General features: G+C 40.7%; 1 protein-coding gene across 1 annotated transcript; it reads left to right on the top strand.

The window, feature by feature from the left end:
* The first annotated feature begins 561 nt into the window (after nt 1–561).
* LOC111835426 (NXPE family member 3-like) lies at nt 562–11,921 on the top strand. The gene is made up of 4 exons (XM_023795730.2): nt 562–1,364; nt 3,480–3,550; nt 6,813–7,016; nt 10,906–11,921. Exons 1-4 carry the CDS (start codon nt 583–585, stop codon nt 11,436–11,438), a joined length of 1,590 nt encoding a protein of 529 aa, XP_023651498.2. The 5' UTR covers nt 562–582; the 3' UTR covers nt 11,439–11,921.
* The last annotated feature ends 1,511 nt before the right edge of the window (nt 11,922–13,432 follow it).

Raw genomic sequence — 13,432 nt, 5'->3', positions numbered from 1 at the left:
GCATCCCCTCCTGTTGGAAATTGTATGTGGTGCAATAGGAATGTGATCAATGCATGTAAAGATTTGGACACAGCAGACATACTGAGGCCATGTGCATCCCTAAAAACAGCATTTAGACCAGCAACTTGGCTTCCTGGGTGTAGTCCTGTCATAATTATTACATACACACATCCACACAGGGTTAACAAGGGGGTGTGGCACATGGAAGGAGCGGACAATCGGGGCAGGACAATGACTTTTTTATTTGTTTTTATGATTTATGATTTTATGATGCTTTCTATAAAGCAACAGAGTTCATATGGCACTTCTGGGTTGTGTCATGGGCCATGGAAATGTCCACTATGATTTCAAAGGCAACCATCAATCAATAAAATGGCTTCTCCTGCAGAACCAGGGACACACAGGGGACATAACAGATAGAATTTTAAGTAATATTTTAAGTGATTATTATCTGTATTAATTTAATTAATTATGATTGCCTTTAACCCATGAGGCCAATTGTTTTGTGTACACTCAAAAGGTGAGAGTGACATCTGCATTCATCCCTATTAATGTGTTTACTAGATATACCTGTACCTTCAAATGAAGAGCGGAACCCCAACGAAGTGGACAATGCTAAAGCCAATGTCCCACAATCATTCTCAGGCACAGTATACTAAGAACTCCCAAAAACCCACACAGCTGCCTCATGCAACTCATTCTTTGGCCAACACTAAAATCAGTACTGAAGAATGGGAATTCCTATTAGAGATGCTCAAGTGGCCTTCACCCACCATAGAAAACCCCACCCCCACTGAAGCCACAGACCCACGCAAATGCACCTTCACTGTGCTTAATTGGAAGGATAACTACACTGTAGGGGACTTTGTAAATGTATCAGTGGTCGCAAGAAATGGCAGAGGAGTTCCTAAAACATATGGAGGGGACTTCTTCCAAGCCAAGTTATACAACACAGAGCTCAAAGCTAGTACATTTGGTCTTGTGGTAGACCATGACAATGGGACCTACTCAGTCAGCTTTGCACTCCTTTGGCCTGGCCCTGCCCACGTTTCTATCCGGCTGATTCACTCCAGCGAAGCTGTTCAGGTATTGAGCCGGCATAGAGAGCGGGATCCAGACAAGATCTTCTTCACTGGATACTTTGAGGATGGGGATATAAAGGAGAATGTGGTGTGCAATGCCATGAAGAGCCCACGGCTGGTGGGGGATGGAAGCCGCTGCTGCTGTGAATACCGTGACCCTCGCAGCGGGGAGGTCTGGTTCTGCCGCCGACCCACCTCTCTGCCCTGCAGTGCTCTGGTCTACCACAGCATGGGGGGGTACCAAGCCCAACTGTCCACAAATGAGTCCAAGATCCTAGACAGGTGAGGCTGTTCTTGCTTTTTACATGCAGTCCAGCAACTCCATCTTACACACACACACACACAAACACACACACACACATATATATATATATATACAATAAAACCTCGGATTGCGAGCATTATTCGGTCCGGAAACATAATCCAAACCAAAGCAAATTTTCCCTTTAGAAATAATGGAAACCCAGATGATTCATTCCACAACCGAAAAATATTCATATAAAAATGATTAATACAAAATATAAAGTAAAAATACATAAAGCAAATTAACCTGCACTTTACCTATATATAACTAAAGGAATCACTGCTTTCTGTTGGCTCACTGGAATCTTTTTCTTTTTGTGCGACTTTAACAAGGAACCTATCCAATGACAGCTCCGTTTGTCTCCTTTTCGATTTTGCGTAAATGTGGACATTGCATTGTCGTTAAACAGATTCATCGCTCGTACTGCTACGCCCTTATTTGGGTGGTGCTTTTCTACTAAATTTTAACTATATGAGTGAGGCACGCCGACTGAGACCGACCATGGGAAACGATTATACACAATCCCGCAGCGAGAGAGAGAGAAGAACCATCGGCTCAGTTGTGATTACGTGACGCTTGGCAGACAAAGCATATACCTAATACTCGTATTGCAATGCCTCGCTCATTTGTCAGGTAAAAAAAAAGTGGCAACGAAAAATAATAATAGTAACATTATTTTATTTGATTTAAACAGATTGAAAAATAACCAACAATGTTTCATAAAAAATATGTCTATGGACCCACAATTGTTTTACATCAGTGTGGTAATTCTGATGCTTAATTCTCCTCATAAATTCATAGAAAAGTAATACATGTGCTAATCAGATGTAGTATTATGGGATGTCATTGCAGCATCAAATCCTGAAATTAAATTTCTCATAAACCAGCCATTATGTGTAATGTCTTAAAAGGCAAGGGCACCATTTCTTCCCATGCTTTTAACTTTTAACACAAGTAAGAAATATAATACTTTGTTATGCTTATTTATGCAGTGATTAATGTAGCAGTAGGTTGTCACCAAGGAAAATGCTTGGTTAAAAGGTAAAATTGACCCATATTGTTTCTGGTGGCCTGGTGCTAATTTCAGGCCCTTCAACATCCAACGTATTCATATTTTCAGTTTCTTATCAGTCAGTATTATGAAGTAAAATATCAGAACATTGTCCCATATTGACCGTGGGAATATGAAGCTTTTTTTTTTTAGTCAGATACATACACAACATATATATTGTCACAAAAGAGATTCATAAATTCCCCTTTTTAAAAGTTGAATGTTCTCTGTTACTTGGCATGATACTGATTTTGCTTGATCTGTACATTTCAGGCATCAGCTGTATTATGCCTCGTGCTTTAGCACTGTATTCTTTCTCAATTCACTTCTATGACATAAGAATATGATATGTAGTATATCTACTGTGCATAAGTAGTTTTCCAGGAATCCCAGGGCTCAAGGCAGAAGACACATATGGGCAATTTTAGAGACAGCAAGCCAGCTTAACTGCATGTTTTTGCAGGAGGAAACAGGAACCCACAACCTTTGATGTATGAGGCTGCAGTGCTAATATCTACATTTTACATATTTAGCAGAGACTTTTGTCCAAAGTGATGTTCAAATAAGGAGAAGCGCTCATTGTGAACATACAGGCCATCAGTGAGTCAACTAGGCAGCTAGGCTGAGCTTACAAAGAATGTCCAGGCACAAGTATAAACCGCATTGGAGCAGGAGCTGCACAACAACTTCCAACAAAGCAAGAACCTAATAAGACTATTCAAGGAGCAGAAGTGCAACATAAGAACATTCATGGAACGTTCATGGAACAGATGGGTATGGAGGATTTCTTGAAGGTGGAAAGGGGGTTTGAATACCAGATGTGGTTTGGCAGCTTATTCCACCATCAGGGAACCACATAAGAGAACCAGCTAGAATGACACTTCTTGCATGGTGGAGGGAGCTCCGTTTGGTTTGTGGTGTTAATTTCTAATAGAAAATGAAATGTATTTTTCTGGTGATTGAGTTATTTATGTTTATTTCATATTTTGTCATACATACCAATGATATTATTTTTAAAATAATGCATTGTGTATTTCTGCAGGGATAATACAAACATTGTCCTTCCAGGAAGCAGCCCAGTCATCAATGTGTTTGCTCAACATACTGATATTCGTAAGTGTTCTTTTCCTCCTACTTATTGTTCCCCACTCTCGGACTTGACTCGGACTCAGATAAGGTGGACTTGAATACAATATGGACACTTTGTGTTTTAAATAGGTGAAGAGGTAGTGAGACGGAGCACACAGGGACTAGCAAGGAATGGAGAGTTCATTTATCATTTGTCCGATAACATACCATACTATATGTAATATGCCATACTGGTTACATTTATATACAGTCATGTGAAAAAGAAAGCATAGTTTTACCTACCAGGACATAATTTTAAAAAACTGTTCCCTACCAGGTTCTAAAATTATTCAATCTAACCTCAGGTGTAAAACAATGCACAATAGATTCTACTGTGTCATTATTTATTTAACAGAAATGAAGTCAAAATGGAGATGTCATGTGTTAAAGAATAAGTACATCCAATAACTTGAAGTAATTGTTTTCTGTATGACTTTATCAGTGTCTCACATCATTGTGCAGGTATTCTGGCCCACTCTCATTTACAAAATTGCTTCAGTTCATTGAAGTTTGCAGGTATTTCTTTACGCACAGCTCTCTCAAAGTCCCACCACATTTCAATTGAGTTGTGGTCTGGACGTTGACTGGGTAATTGCAACACCTTGATTCTTTTCTTTTTCAGCCATCCTGTTGTAGATTTGCTGGTGTGCGTGGGCTCATTGACCTGTTGCATGACCCAATTTCAGCCAAGGTTTAGCTGTCAGACAGATGGCTTGGATGGCTGAGTTGGGAAAGATCGCTGTATATGAATGAATGTCATACAGGATGTTTGATAAAGGACAAAAATATATGCATACGTGGGGTAAATATATTTCAGCTACAGTGGAAACCACTTATAATGATCGTGTGAAATTGATCACTATAAGCGAAAGATCATTATAAATGATTTTTTTCTTTTTCCTTATGTTTCAGGCAGATTATCATCTAATTGATATTTGTATATTAATTACATGAGTTTAAGGTAACAAAACGGACAGCGTCAATATTTACTGAATTTTATTGAGTCTTTCAAAATACAGTACAGCTAATTCAAATACATTACAGTACTGTATATAAAATATAGCATATTTTAGTTTCGCTACTATATCTCTTTGGCTCATTTTTGACAGTTTATCATAAGCTTTGATGAGTCCATATTTGTCATTGAGAGAAAATGTCTCTCTTTTTCCCATCTTCCCATTTCCTGTTCAAGTGTCATTTTCTGTACCATGATGGAAGAGTACTTCATACAGTCATACAAGTACCACTGTCAGCCCTATCCATCTGAAAACCCACAGGAAAAGCTACTGCATGGAGACTCCTTACAAATCATAACACACACAAACAGTTAAATATGCAAAAACAATACATATATGCACATGTAAAAGGACTTAGAGGGCCAACATAAACAATATGTATATTGTTAGAACAGGCTAAAAGGTTTTTCAAAAGTTTTGAGAAATACACAAGTACTGGTTTACACAAAGTTTGCTGCTTCAGTGTAAATCTTTTTGTCAGATGTTTCTATGGTATACTGAAGGATAATTACAAGCATTACATTAAGTTAAAGGCTTTTATTGAAAATTACATTAAGTTTATATTAAGTCAATATTTGCAGTGTTGTCCCTTTACCTCTGCAATTCGCCCTGGCATGCTGTCAATTGACTTCTTGGTACAAATTTAAGTAGAAAACACCATCCAGTTGCTTAAGTTGACTCGAGTATTCATTAATTTTTGGTGATAGTCTTTAACAGTTTTTAACTTTTGCTATGTCATTGCAAAACATCCAGGTCAAGTAATATGCATACTGTTCTCATGCAGACATACTGTACGGTCAAGTAGTAGGCTTCTAATAAAATATAGTACCTATTGTGTAAGTATGTGATTTTTGTAATATATATATATACACACACACACACACATATGATTCAGCCTTGTAAGCAGGTTCTTCAACTTAAAAGGAAAGTCTAGGGGTTGGTGGCAAGATTGGCATTTCAACCAGCAGAAAAAACTCACACTTCCTCAGCTGGTTTGTTGTGTGGTGGGTGCAGCAATGTGTTATAATCAGCACATGCTTCTCACTGAACATGAAACAGCTCTGTGTGGAAATGCAGTGTCACAAGTCTCATAAAATTGATTTTCTTTATTTTCTGTACGTACTTGAAGTTTTGTATTTGTGTTAAATACATATATATCCATATTGCATAAAACAATCGTATCTCAAACCCCGTTCTCTACCCATTGCACCTTTGTAAATCTAGAGTCAAAAATTTAGGATTAAATGGCTCTTTGCTTTAAAAAGGTTGCCAATCCCTGTCTTAGGTAGTCACAGAAAATTGTTTAAATAGTCTTCATGTTGATATAAAACTGTGATATTACATCTGTCAAAGTGTGTCAGCCCTTAGTCATTTCCAAACCTCCAACCATCCAATATACCCTTGTATTCTTTGAGTAGACCACTAGCTGTTACATCCTTCAACACACTATAAAAGATTTGTTACTGAAAAAGATTTTTTTCATGCTGCTACTCCCTCCAAATGCACCATGGATCACCATGGATACGGGCTGTAGGTGTATTGTGTGTATTGTGCATGTTGTTTTTTAATGCTTCTTATGTTTTTAATTTTCATTTATCTATTTATGCTGTTGGTCTAGGAGGAACGGTATTTCACTCTTAATCGTACTAAGGTGCATGATAAAATCCCAATAAAGGAAATCTTACAGTCTTACACTCTTACAATATGGATAACCTATGCCTCAGTGATTTCTTTAAACTAGTTTAATTAATGTATTAAATGAGCTTGTGGTGAAATCTAACAAATACATTAAATGTCTGAGGTGCCCCTGAGGAGAGGTTTAGGAACCAAAATGGTATTCATCTAGTCATCCAGCAAGATATCAGTAACCTTTTGAAGAACATGAGATTTTATTGTGTTGCTCATAATCAGCATATGTTCTAATATTAAATTGTGCTTTTTGACTGAGCAAATATACACATACTACCCAGATAAATAGTTTTAAACATTTCCTTTGACTGCCTAGGACTTTTCCACAGTACTGTATGTTGTCTGGATCTCCTGGTTGAGCCTCCCTTGGCAAACATGTTTGGTGAGACAAACTACAATCCAAGACAGACTCAAAAAAGGCATCGTCAGAAAAAAGTGTACAGCACTGCTCCAGTTTTGTTCCCCAAGGTACAAATGACATTAATTCATCTCAATGGTACAAAAATGTTCCTCAGCGTCCATTTTCTGTCTTTCTGTCACAGGTGAAACCAAAAAATGTGTGTCAGGTCTGAAGACACCAGTACCTTCAGGGTTCTTCTTCAAGGACCACTGGACGTCATTGGTGTGTTGCACACGGACCTTCTCCAAATCAGATGTGATTCGCTGCCTCACCGGCAAGCAGATACACATGATGGGAGACTCCACCCTGCGGCAGTGGTTCGAGTATCTGGGGAAAGCTGTGCCCAGTAAGAGTCCAGTTTTCCTCTGGAACATATATTTATAGAGCAGATCAGCATTTCCACCAACAGAAAAAGCAGTTCTTACGAGAATGTAGATTCCTACAATACATGAAATTTCTTAATTTCTATTGGTAACTCCTGCTGCTCCCTTACAAGGGTCATTTTGAATGTGGTAAAATTTATAACATAACTCTAGAATGGCAACCACACATTTCAGTAAATGTTCCAATTTATCCAGATTTATACAGATTATTATTTCTTAGGCTCCGACCACACGAAGCCGGTGCGTTCCCTATCCGATCATTTTTTTTCCTCGTTCTAAAAAAAAATTGCGTAAACACGGCGTAGTCTCAAGAAATATCTGCGTACAAACGAAACCACTGAAAACGGTGTAGTATATATGCCAGACCAGTATGGGGCGCTGTAATTCTGCCATAGAGATACACTATACATGGAGAAGAAGACTTTGAGCATGCGCATAACCTTGCGCGCTGTATACGAACCAAGAAGAAGAAGACGAAGATGGCGAACGCAACAACTTCAAGAGCAAGAGTGGAGTCTTTCGTGTGGACTGACGACGAAGTCGAACTTCTACTCAGAGTCACACTCGACTACAAGTCCACTAAGCTCCAAGAAAACGTGGACTGGGAGTCGTGTCACTCCAAATATAGTGATATAATGGACGCATTTCAGGCACAGTATCCAAGGAAGCTAACCAATAAGGATTTCCCTCACGATGCTACCATGGTCTCAAAAGCCCAAGTCACCGCAAAGTTGAAAAATATACGCAGCAAATACAGGCATGCGGTGGACACAGGGCGTCGAAGTGGTCAAGGACGGGTAGTACTCATATTTTATGAGCTTTGCGAGGAGATCTGGGGTGGTTCGCCTGCTACACGCTCCATCGATGCCGGCATCGAGACGGGTGACCTGGAAGAGTCGTCTACATCGACAGTGGAGCTGTCTTCCGATGCTCCAAACTCCACTGAATCCTTCGACTGTCTTACATCTGCGGTTGTAAAGCAGCGCCGGGATTTGCTCCAGGTAAAATTGGCTCCAGGTTTATGATTTCAAGCTTAGCGAGTATGAATGTGTTAGGCACTATGTAAAGCGCTTTGTTGGCCATAGGTCTGTTGAAAGCGCTGTATAAATGCAGTCCATTTACATATGATACAGTATTGTATGTAGTATATGATGACACAATCAACTTTGAGGTGAACTATTCCTTTAATTTTAGTTCAATTAATGCATTTGTTTAAAAGTAGGTAAAATCAATTGTGTGCAACGACTTACCATAACATTTAGTAAATTCAATGAATTAGTTTTTTTTTCAGTATAGTTAGGATGGATGCATGTTCTTTGTGTAGGTGTGTTGGTTTAGTGCATTATTCACATAGCTTTCTGAACTTATTTTGCATAGTAATAATGCACATTTTCTCTGCTTTATTTAAGGCAAAGTTGAACAGCCATAGAGGAGACAGGCTGAAGAGGAAGGTTCCCACCGATCCGGCAGAGGAGGACCTTAAAATAAAGAGGAGGATGTTGGAGTTGATGGAGCACTCTTCTAGACGCAACTCCGACAACATGCTGCAGATAAATACAAACATTGCTAACATTACCAGCACCATTCAGGAGTGTTTTTCCTTCATGAGGGAATTATTCCAACGTCAATTTACACCCACCCACAGCAGCAGTGGTCAATTCCAAGGGCACCCACCATCATTCATGAACACAACACCACACCCTACTACACCAGCCTTCCTGCACACACCTCTGCCTGATAAACCAGCAAACCAACCTCGACAGTACCGCCCTGAATGCTACACACCTACACCACATGTCACCCCACATCAGCAAACATCATTTTCATACAGACGTGCACTGCTGCAAGATGACACAGAGTGACTGCCCTGTTGCACTATATAATTCTTGATTGTATATTGTTTTCACTGCACGTCAGTTCTGTGCACGGTTGCACTTTATACAGTTTGACCTGTTTTGTGAGTTTATTCTACCTGTAGTTGTATATAGTTATTGTGTTTTGTGCACTGTTGCACTTTATACCTGTTCAATATTACCTGTTTTTTTTTTAAATGGTTCTTTGACCTAAATATTTATTTTCCAATAAAAAAAGTTCTGGAATTTTTGCAGTCATTTATTTTCACTAGACATATTCAACACAACACTTTCAAAATAATCATTAGTACATTTTCCAAATGTAAATAGTGTAAATACTTAAAAAAACCTGACCAAAATAGGAAAAAAAAAACTTGATGGCCAGCATTTAAGGGTCAAGGTACTTTGTGAGTACTCTCCTCACTCTCTTTCCCTCTCCTTCATTACAGTCTGTGAGGTAGTTGTTGCATTGTGTAGGAGGCTGTAAGTCTTTATCACCTTGCATCGTTCCCAACACAGTGTGTTCAGCCACAGTCTCCTTACAGTTTTCACAAAAATTGTGGAGAACAAAGCAAGCGTAAATGACAAAGGGCAGGTCCTGCAAGTTGATGTCCATAGGCCTTTTCAGTGCAGCAAATCTGGCTTTGAGACGACCAAAAGCACACTCAATGACCATCCGTGCCCTACACAAACTTAACCCAAAGTACTGTTCTTGAGGTGTGGAGCCACCGTTTGCATATTCCTTCATCAAGTAAGGCAGCAGAGGGTAGGCTGGGTCACCAAGAAGATAAATTGGTATGTCCTCTTCGTTGTCCACAATCTTTTTTTTCAGAGGAGGGATCTGGCCAGTCTTAAAGTACAGGTTGAGCTTTGAATTAGCAAAAACCCGTGCATCGTGTATACTCCCGGGCCACTTTATCACAACATCCATAAATCTGTACTTATAATCACAGACCGCCTGTACATTGAGAGAATGTTTGCCTTTCCTGTTGATGTAGTCCATCGAGTTGGTAGACGGCTGCTTGATTTCTATGTGTGTGCCGTCGACCGCTCCCAAACACTGTGGCATGCCATGAGCACGATGGAAACGCAAAACCAGATCCTCGGCATCGGACTCCGTAAAAGGCAACTTGATGTACTTTGGACCCAGGTGGACAGCGATCGCTTTACACGTTTGCCTGACAACAACAGACACAGCCTGTCGCGACACGCCGAAGGCGTTAGCAGTCTTCCTTAGCCGTCCCTCGTCGCTCAAATAATACAGAGTTAACGCAACCCTTTTGAGTGTAGTAATTGGTGCCCTCATGTTTGTTGTTTGCCCTTCAATATACGGACTGAGTTCCTCGCTCAGGGCGATGAGAGATGCTTTGGACATGCGGAAATTCTCCCTCCATTCATCTTCCACAACAACGCCATTGACAAAGTTGTCCCACCAACTGCTAGTTCTACCTGGTCTTATCCAAAATTTTCTCCTGGTTGCTCTCCTGGTTGTCTTCCGCGGTGGATCTAAGAGCATGTGGCATATGGTGTTGTCCATTATCGCTTGTTGCTCATAACAGTTGCATAGAAGCAATAGATTTTGCTGTAATAAAGCTAGTAGGCTTTGTAGCAACACGAACACAATCATGTAGTCCGCCATTATTGTTGTTGCTGCCGACACGTGACGTGATGACATCACAAAATATACGGATTGGCTGTAAACACGAAACCGCAAGGGTGTCGTTTTCAGATTTATCCACTTTGGGACCCGGTTTCAAAAAATAGCGGTTTCAGTCTCCTAAAACGCCGGATCCGTGTGGACGAAACGCCAATACGATAAAAAATTTCTACGTATACAGCGAAACGCGTCTCCGTGTGGACAGGACCTTATACAAATACCCTCCACTCAACTGAAAAATTGAATTTGAATGTCAAAAACTGAATTGAAATATCGTATCTAGGCACATATTAAGATGCATAATATGCTGTCACAGAGACTGACCACTTCACTTTCCCACAGCCTTGAAGCCTCTGAACCTTCACGCCTCTGGAAGGTCAGGCCCTCTGATGATAGTGGACACTGCGTCAGGCACTCTCATCACCTGCCGTGCACATGGGCTGCCTCTGCGCACCAACAAGACCCCCATGGCTGATCTGCACTACATTGCTAATGAGATTGACAACCTGGCTGGAGGGGAGCACATGGTCATCGCATTTGATGCTTGGGCGCACTTCACCACATACCCTCTGGCCTTTTACGTGAACCGTCTGGCCATCATCCGCAGGTCAGTGGTGTCTCTGCTGCAGAGGGCTCCTCGCACCCTGGTCATCATCAAGTCGGCCAACACAGGCTTTAAAGACATCTATGCCAGTGACTGGCTCACCTGGCAGCTGGACTGTGCTCTCAGGGCCATGTTCCAGGGGCTGCCTGTTGTCCTGATAGATGTCTGGCAGATGACATCCTGCCACTACTCCCCTGAAGACATTCATCCAGCTTCCATAGTGATTGAGAATGAGGTAAACCTCTTTCTGTCTTTCATCTGCCCTCAATGAGCCACAGCAGGGGGACATCTCCTTTCCTCCTCTACCAAAGTGAAACGTCTTGGACGATGAGACATGAACCCATACAAAAGGACAAATACAAGAAGCAAGATCCAGAATGGAGGAACAAAATTCACTAACAAAATTTGTGTCATGTGGAACTTTGTGAAGCTGTGGGACTCCAAGACTCATAACAAAATGCTGCAGTCAGCCTCTTTGCAAAAACAGGAAAGTTTGATTGGTATCAGGACTTTCAGGTTGGGTTGCAGGTCAGGAAGGATGTCCACAATCTCTGCATGAATGTAACCCTTAGTCCCCCTGGTTGGCTGGATAAGTCTTGACATGCAGGAGTTAAGTGTCCTTACATTATTGTCTAGCAAGTGGTGGCTGCAAATTGAGTCCCACCAAGCAGTGTCACAGCAGCACCTCTAAGACCCACAGCTTATGGACAGATGGACTATACTTGATACAGTACCTCAGACAGCACCCGCACACACACACGCACACACACACACACACACACACATATATATACACTCACCTAAAGGATTATTAGGAACACCTGTTAAATTTCTCATTAATGCAATAATCTAATCAACCAATCACATGGCAGTTGCTTCAATGCATTTAGGGGTGTGGTCCTGGTCAAGACAATCTCCTGAACTCCAAACTGAATGTCAGAATGGGAAAGAAAGGTGATTTAAGCAATTTTGAGCGTGGCATGGTTGTTGGTGCCAGACGGGCCGGTCTGAGTATTTCACAATCTGCTCAGTTACTGGGATTTTCATGCACAACCATTTCTAGGGTTTACAAAGAGTGGTGTGCAAAGGGAAAAACATCCAGTATGCGGCAGTCCTGTGGGCGAAAATGCCTTGTTGATGCTAGAGGTCAGAGGAGAATGCGCCGACTGATTCAAGCTGATAGAAGAGCAACTTTGACTGAAATAACCACTCGTTACAACCGTGGTATGCAGCAAAGCATTTGTGAAGCCACAACACGCACAACCTTGAGGCGGATGGGCTACAACAGCAGAAGACCCCACCAGGTACCACTCATCTCCACTACAAATAGGAAAAAGAGGCTACAATTTGCACGAGCTCACCAAAATTGGACAGTTTAAGACTGGAAAAATGTTGCCTGGTCTGATGAGTCTCGATTTCTGTTGAGACATTCAAATGGTAGAGTCAGAATTTGGCATAAACAGAATGAGAACATGGATCCATCATGCCTTGTTACCACTGTGCAGCAAGGTTATAATAGTTTTGGATTTTTCATTATAGTTTAGTTTTATTTAGTTTTGACCTTTTTCCCTCTAATTTAGTTAGTTTTAATTAGTTTTTAGAGCAGGTTTGCTAGTTTTAGTTAGTTTTAATTTTTTCTAAATGCTTAGTTTTAGTTTAGTTTTTATTAGTTTTAGTATTAGTTTTCATTTTTTCATACTTTGGGTTATTTGTCAGGTGCAGGATTAAAAAAGATCAGTAAGTATTGTGTAATAAAACTCAACAAAGGAAACCATTTCAAAAAGTGTATTCAGTTACTTTTGAACAACCAACCATCCACAACAACCAACACTCTACAAGATAGCAGCTTATGTGCAAAATGTGTGTGATACTGCTTCTGATGTTGGATACAGGTAGTGTGCCTGGTACAAATCAAAATAGCCAATAGACTAAAGACACACATGAACATAAGAATATAAACCCATTCACGAGGCACACGTCACATTTCTTGACAGCCAGGAGTCTCAGGGAGCTCAATCTGAGAAAAACATTAACAAACTCAAGAACCATTGCACAACAGGATTGTCTCAGCATGGAAACCCAGACTTCCCTCTCTCCGGCCACTTCCTCCAGCTCCACTGGGGAAATCCCGAGGCGTTCCCAGCCCAACCGAGACATATATATATATAGTCTCTCCAGCGTGTCCTGGGTCTCCCCCGGGGGCTTGATGCTGATGTGCTTTGCTTTTCTATGTTAACCATACGTCCAATATTGTAAACAAAAAGG

The sequence above is a fragment of the Paramormyrops kingsleyae genome, chromosome 10 (assembly GCF_048594095.1).
Source record: "Paramormyrops kingsleyae isolate MSU_618 chromosome 10, PKINGS_0.4, whole genome shotgun sequence".
Classification (NCBI taxonomy): Eukaryota; Metazoa; Chordata; class Actinopteri; order Osteoglossiformes; family Mormyridae; genus Paramormyrops; species Paramormyrops kingsleyae.
The sequence above is the reverse complement of the archived record's forward strand: the minus strand, read 5'-3'. Positions and strand labels throughout refer to the sequence as shown.

Coding starts and splice junctions, on each gene's coding strand:
- LOC111835426 (XM_023795730.2), top strand. CDS start 583: ATGAAGAGCGGAACCCCAACGAAGTGGACAATGCTAAAGCCAATGTCC. Junction 3,551..6,812: donor TGCTCAACATACTGATATTC/GTAAGTGTTCTT, acceptor TTTCTGTCACAG/GTGAAACCAAAAAATGTGTG. Junction 7,017..10,905: donor TCTGGGGAAAGCTGTGCCCA/GTAAGAGTCCAG, acceptor ACTTTCCCACAG/CCTTGAAGCCTCTGAACCTT.